At 39.0% G+C, this 7,298-nt stretch overlaps 1 protein-coding gene across 1 annotated transcript in view; it reads right to left on the bottom strand.

Annotated features, from left to right (window-relative positions):
* The window catches only part of LOC103919128 (riboflavin-binding protein), an 11,720-nt gene extending 6,847 nt beyond the window's left edge, over positions 1 to 4,873 (bottom strand). Inside the window, exons 1-3 of the mRNA XM_009326586.1 lie at positions 4,717 to 4,873; positions 3,897 to 3,996; positions 2,595 to 2,723 (exon numbers count right to left, since the gene is read on the bottom strand). Coding sequence (XP_009324861.1) covers positions 2,595 to 2,723; positions 3,897 to 3,996; positions 4,717 to 4,855 — 368 coding nt within the window. The 5' untranslated portion in view covers positions 4,856 to 4,873. The remainder of the gene's footprint in view (positions 1 to 2,594; positions 2,724 to 3,896; positions 3,997 to 4,716) is intronic.
* Between the last annotated feature and the right edge of the window lie 2,425 nt (positions 4,874 to 7,298).

Genomic DNA, 7,298 nt, shown 5'->3' with positions numbered 1-7,298 from the left:
CATCGGGCTCTTTCAAAAGCAATAGTTCTAGGACTAGTGGGAGCAAGGAATCCTAAGACAATAGGAAGAAAAGGCAGGCCCCAAGCTAGTCAGATGAATTTCTTTTAAATGAAGTCACTGCTCATTCAGAATCCTCTGCACATTTCTGGCCACAAAGACATACAGTATGCAGCAGGCACACTCACGGCATGTAGAGAAAGTAGGTCACATCACTAGCAGTGCTACAGCATGCTAAAGGGACTCCAGTGAATAGAACATGAAAAAAAATGTTACTTTAAATCACCAGAAAGAGTGGGAATTCTGTTCAGGCTCTTTTCTAGCCTCAGGCCTTAAGCAGGGTGATGGAATGGGTTTGACATTGGCATTAGGCAGGCACACAGACTAGCATGAACAGTAATGGGTCATCATTACATTTTTGATTCAGGCCAGGCATCTATGATGCCAAGAGGGGCAACAGATCATTGTTCAGTATTTGTTTAAAGTAGACCCTACTCTTTGCCAGGAGACTGTATGCTGGAAAAGGGTCAGTTTTTCCCGTGCAGCAGCTCTCAATCACCCCCCCACACACACACTTTCCAACAACAAAAGTTACAAATGCTAGTTACCTGGAGGTTCTGGCAACAGCCAGGGGACACTGATGGTTTTGCTGTGTAGTACTGACCCACCATATACACTTTGGTATAAATCTCATATATACTAAGGCTGGCTTAAACCAGTCATAGATGCAAACTTAACTTACAGGATATATTGTCTTTCATCTTTACACTTTCACTGGATATAGCAATTTGGTGATGACTTTGTGTGCTACTTAATTTGGGATACATTTGTTTTAGATATTGGTATTTTATCGCTTTGCCTGTTAGATCTATTCTAAAGCTCACTGGCAACTCCAATGCTTTAATAACCAAATGCTTTCAAATTTTGGTAATATTTGGTTCTGAGCTTTGAGATTCTGAGCACTGAGACAAATTCAAGGTCTCAGTCTTTATCTTCAAGGAGGTCAATAATCTGGATTCAGTTTAGAAGATTACCAAAAATTTAGGAAGGAAGACTGCACATGACGAATCTGTTCCTGAGGCACGTGGAGTTTCCTAACACAGAAATAAAATTCGTTACTAGAGGAAACTCTAGGGAAGCTAAGAAATACATCAGCCCTTCTCACTATCTTCCATTACAAATGCAAGCTATGCTTCTTATTTCCTTCTCTGGCACAAGGCAATGGAGACATATTTAAAGACAAATCCTACCAAAATACTGCACTGCATACATGACTTTGCCCTTGGAGAGAAGATACAAGTGAAAGTGGATCCATGTGTCAATAATATTCAAGTTGCATAACGACTAGGGAAAGCACTGTACAGAGCAGTGCAAGAGAACCTGACCATGCACTGCTGTGTGTACTGTGTTTTCTGTGCTTCCAAGAAAAGCTCTTTTATAACTTTTTTAGAAGTATTAAACCCATTTTCTGTGATTTTCAGAGCACCCTAAGGGATTCAGACATTCACAGTTCATTACTTTCAAGGGATGCTACCAGTTACAATCCTACAGTGGGAACACAGCCTGTGCTGTTTGTACTATGCTTCACACCAATTTAACCATACAGACAAGTTACTGTAGTTACTAGGCACAACATTAATATGGTACTGAGATTTATAGGACGTTATTTAGGCTTCAACATCTCATAACAGGGAGGGAGGAAGGGAGGGAGAGATATGTGGACCACTGAAAAGATCGCAGTACCCCACCTGGATATAATGCTCCTACCCCAAGACTAAGGACAGACGAGTGCTGGGTTGTCTCACTACAATGTCTTGCACCAAAAAATAATGTGATTCCCTGATGCTGTATTTTGGGGAAAAAAAATTAAATGCTATTATGCTTGCTCATTGCTATTAATACTTTTAGCATTACTTGGCTGCAAGTTTCTCTGAGATTCAGGCTTTTAGAAGTGGTTTTAGAGAGAGGGATGATGGAAGGGAAGAGAAAAGGCCGAGGGTGAAAAATTAAGGAATTAAGCTAATTTGTTATATGAATTAATTGAAAACATACAGGAAGTGGCTGCTTTCATGATTTTGTAGTGCATTTTATACATATAAAAAAAAAGTATCATGTCATGATCAAGTATTTAGATTTAAAATGCTAACTGCATAAATGCTAACTCACAGGCATGGACTTTTCAAAGGTTGGGTGGGCCCTCACTGCTGTTAGTGCCTGTCAACGTGGTGAGAGCTCCTCCGTCACGTCAGGCAGTTCTGATGCCACTGCACTGCATCCTAACGGAGAGCAGGGCAGTGCTGTCCCCGAGTCACTAAACTCTGACAGAGTGTCTGTCAGAGTTTAGTGACTCCATCCTGCATTCAGCCTGTGTCATTATTATTTTGGGGGTAGTAGCTTAGCAGAGGAAAAAGTAGAGATGGCAAACAAGAAATGAAGAGGAAGAAAAGAGAAAAGGCATACAGGTGATGCAACACCATCGAATCTTAGTGCTACTTGATTGGGAGATCTGTGCTTCATGCACCCATGCTCCTTGACACCCTAGTAACACAGGCATATTAAAGCTAAATAAAAATACTTCAATAAAAAGCTGAACCTACCAGTCATCACAAAAGCTTTGACACAGTGGAACAGACTGAATAGCAGCAGTGTAGTTGGGATGGATCCAGTGAGCAGCATGTGGAGAACACCGGTAAAAGCACTCAATTTTCTTGGTGAACACTTCGCAGCTGTGGTGGGTGAGAAAAGCCACAAATAAACCTGTTTCTTAGTATCAAGGCTATAGCCTCCGTTTTCTAGGCCCGCTTTGATGTGGATGCAATACTACAGATTCGGAGAAAAACATAGAAAAGCATCCTTTCGCCCTGTTAGTGTCTAGGTTCCAAACTCATTCCTTCGGCATTGTGTACAGACTCTGACAGTGCAATTACCATAGCCAGCTAAAGAGTGCACAAATGTTTCCATGCATATTTCAGCCCTATTTGTGTAAGCCTTCTGTAAATTTTTGAGGCCTTGAGTTTTCCTGGCAAGAACGATTCCGGGCAATAATAAAATGTAGTTTAAAACTATAGTACAAAACTTATTCTACGCCGTAGCTTCATGGTTTCACTAATCTTTAGCTCTTCCCACAGCCCAGCTGAAGTTACTTAAAAACGCATACTGTTGCTGCTCTTCTGGGAGTGGCAGGCAATAGCTGTTACTTTTGAACATCTGTTTTTGCTTAATTGTTTTGTGCTTTCATTCTTTTATTTCTATAACTTGCCATGTTTCACAGCTCTAACATCTAATGGGGTACTAAAAATCTTAATTATGAAGACATTCTTCATGGTTACAAAACCCACAGGACTACAAGAATTTTTATTCTAAATATTCAGATGTTTCATTTCTGGACTCTTGTGCATTTTGTTTGTGAGATTTAATAATCTGGTTGATCTGCTTTCTAAACAAAGGAAGAAGCCTGGTCTGTATTGACTAAGGGTCACACTCACTGGTATGTGATGGTTGCTTTGGAGAGCTACAGAGGTGCGCTGTCGTTGTTACCTACTGGGTTTATGACTGCTTTGCATTGCTAGATCTGGTTCTATACTGAAAGCAAACTCAAAAAAACATAACCCTTTCCTGATAAAATGGTGTAAATCCTTCTGCACAAATAGGATATACTTAGGGATTCATGGGCTTTTGTGAGGGAAGAAGAAAAGCCAGACGTTGGTCAGGGAAGAAGAAAAGCCAGACGTTGGTCAGGTGTAGAGACAAGATGATGGGAACTAGGCTGGGTGGCATAATCTCTAGGGCAACCTAGGGACTGTCCATCAGCAACTCCAGGGGGAGTTACAATTAGCTGTGTGGCTGCTACAGCACAGATCTATTGAACCAGGACACAGACAACATCAAAGCTGACTTACGATTTACTGAGCTGTCCACATCTGTTCCAGTAGCTGTTGTTTACTTTAATTACTGGGGAATGAGCCAATTGCTCTGTGAAGTCTGCATAGCAACAGGAAGCTGTTGGAAATGAAACAGAGATCTTGCAATAAGGATTTTCTTTAATATTGTATTTGGAAGACTCAAAATGTAAGATGAATCTGTTTCAGTCCATAACATGATAGTCTCTTAGCACTAACTAGAAGATGTACTCAAGCTCTAACATTTTTGGTTTTGGAAGTAGCAGTGTAAATGCTAAGTGAGGTGGACTGGCATCAACAGTGCTTTGTCAAGGTGTGCCCAGAGAGGCCCAAGAATTTTACTAGTGTTCTGCCAGATGTTATATCCTGAGGGATACTAACTTTGAAAGCTACCAAACATAAAAAGAGAGTTGAAGAAATGTGATAAATACTATACTTTGCTCACTATAGAATTTTGATTTCAACCTTTCCCATTTGGTGTCTGCCACAATTAATTAATTTTTATACTTAATCACAATAAACCAAATTCATCTTTGCTATAAACTTTTTTAAGCAGATGGAGCTACAAGAAAAGTAAACTGCATCAGAATTTTTTAAAGATAACAAATGAAGTCAACGAGAGTTTTGCAGTTGACTTTGTTAAGAACCAGAATCTTACTCTTGGTTTGCATGCAGCAAAATGCCAATGAAGGAAGCTTTTCAAATGCAACGTATACTGCATCTTACATATTTTTGAGAAATTAAGGGAACTGCCAAAACAATTAGTGTGTACAAAGCTGTACTTCTAGACTATATTTGGCAAAATTTAAACCACTCTTACATTTAGAGTACAGAGTGCATTCATGCATATTTGGCTCAGGACTTGGCTTCGGTTTGTGGGTGTCCCCTTCCAGACATCCATATTTTTGACAGGTAGATGACGTTATGACAGCAAAGAGGGTGACAGCAAACCTCAGCATTATTGTTCAGTTCTTTTTCCTGTATGGAGAGAAGTCTTTATTTATATCCTTTATTTCTAGGAGAAGCCATTACATTAAAAGGAAGGACTGGTTTAAAAAAGCTACATATATAACCAAATAAAAAATGCTCAGCAAAGATGCACACATAAATATTAAGACACACATTCTCCCTTTCTCTTTGCTTATATCTGAACACTTATACTTCTGCTAAATATTTTTGAGGTTCGGTGACAAGTGATAAAAGCCACCAATAATTCAGGCTATTTATGAAAACGTGTTATAATTTTCAGTATTTAAGAAAATGATTTTAAATTTCTTAGACCAACCTGAATTTATCTTTGAACCCTTCCAAGAGCCATTCCTCTGCTTCACTAGATTTGAAGAAAAGATTGACTAGTTCTAAAACTTGCAGATTGTTTTGCACACTTGGAAATTACACATTTAATACAGCTGCAAGTGAGCTAGTAGTGGTCAGGACCTGAGCTGGATAAATTACATTGATAACTTGCCTTTGTTGAGGCTATGCTAATTTGTAGCTAAGAATCTGATCCATTATTGTCTACCTCTTTTGTAGAGTTTGGTCAGAAATGCAAGATAAAAACATTTTGTCTGTGAGACTAAAATTTCTCTAAACACAGGCTACGTATTAGTGAGCTATAAAGATAAATCTAGAACCTGTTAGATAAATCAATGCATAATTCTTTATACATGTTATCAGTTTAACCCTTCATTCTTTAGTTATATATTCCTGTTATCTTTTTGGCGTAGTTTTGCCTGAATAAGGACTGCAGCTCCTCTATGTACCTAGACTTTTCAGATATAAAGAAAACAACATGTTACAGAAGAAGAAAACTGTCTTTCCAATTTCTCAGTGGTTTCTCACCTCTTTTGCTGTCCTTCTGGGTGATACTTCTCCCTGGAACAGGAACACAGTAAATTGCTTTTCTCATTTTCCAGTTTATATACACACCATCTGGCATCAGTGCTCCACGATTTGTTTGCCCTGGAAGAGTTCCTTGACCTTTGGAGTGCTAACATAGATTTATCTCAAAAGCAGATGCAATGACCAGCACATAATGTCCTTTTATTGCTTTCAAACGTCGAGATGATAAAGAGGAAAGTAAAAACATAGGTTAGAATTAGAAAAACAACAACTCTCCTGTATACCAAATACAACTACCCCCCCGCCTGATTTTTCAATTATTCCTTTTATTAGTAATTATTAGAATAATTTCTACAACATTTCATGGGGCTTTTATCACAGATTAGGACTTCACTGAATTAGAGACATTGAAAACAACGCTTCATATTTCAGCCTGACTGGCTTAATTTTGACTATGGCTTGCCTTGGCTTACACAGTAATTTTACTGCAGCCCCTGGAAGAGAATCCACATCTCCTGATTCCCAGGTCTTCGCTCTTTGTTCACAAGATCCCTTTAAAACCTGCTGCCGTTTGCTCTGGTTGCTCTACCTGCCTCATATGTACTCTTCAACCAGTGTCAGAAGCACTCCAAGGAACTGTTGCTTGAACCATTGATAGTGATTCCTGACTGGATTTCATTTTGAGATCTGCTTTCTGCAAAGAGGATTCTGCATCTGAACATAAACCATTGCGTAAGGTAGACATGGCGATTACAAGTAGTTGCACTTACTTTCATAGATCAAATCTCGTTGAGTACTGTAACGAGCAGTACCACTCACTACCTTGCAATTATTTAGATGCATAAGGAAAGTAGCATCTGTTGTTTTTGTGTTTAAAACAGAACACTGGTTTGTCAGATAACACTCTGGGCCCATTATTTACAAACCTTTTTTTGCTTGAAAAAACAAACATTGGCACAGTGGAGGTGTGGTATGAACCTCATTGAGCAAACTCGCTGAGCATGATACTAAAACAATCTCTATAAGCTACAAGCACTGATTCCTATCCTAGCTCTAGTAAATGCCTCAAGGCAAAAGTGTTGCTGGCCTAAAAAGAGCCATTTCCAGATCAGTGGAAACTGAGTGATTTTTATGTTCCAGAATTAATTTAATTAAGACAAGTTTAAAGAATGAATTTAATTAAGGCAAGTTTAAAAAGGCATAAAGTAACTACAGGAGAAACTGAAGTAAATCTAATGGCTTATTACCCATGCCTTCACCTCACGTGGCTTGATCTAGTGTTGGCTGAAATTAATGGAGCTCCTTGCCAATTTGTAATTTAAAGGATTCGTGCATACTGCTCGGCACTTGGATCTGTGTATTCATACAAAATAAAGACCACTGTATAATATGAACACTCATTTTCAACATTGTGAGGAGTGGATGGGCTAGCCAGCCTGGTAAAAAGCACAGAAATAGTACCTGCTCTGTGCCTTACTGCTCGGTTTGCATAAAAAGTATGCACGCTTGGAAAGGTGTAAGGATGCCAGGAGGTTTCTTGTAATGCCTCTGTTCACTGAA

This window comes from Pygoscelis adeliae, unplaced genomic scaffold (genome assembly GCF_000699105.1).
Source record: "Pygoscelis adeliae isolate BGI_AS28 unplaced genomic scaffold, ASM69910v1 Scaffold306, whole genome shotgun sequence".
Classification (NCBI taxonomy): Eukaryota; Metazoa; Chordata; class Aves; order Sphenisciformes; family Spheniscidae; genus Pygoscelis; species Pygoscelis adeliae.
The sequence above is the reverse complement of the archived record's forward strand: the minus strand, read 5'-3'. Positions and strand labels throughout refer to the sequence as shown.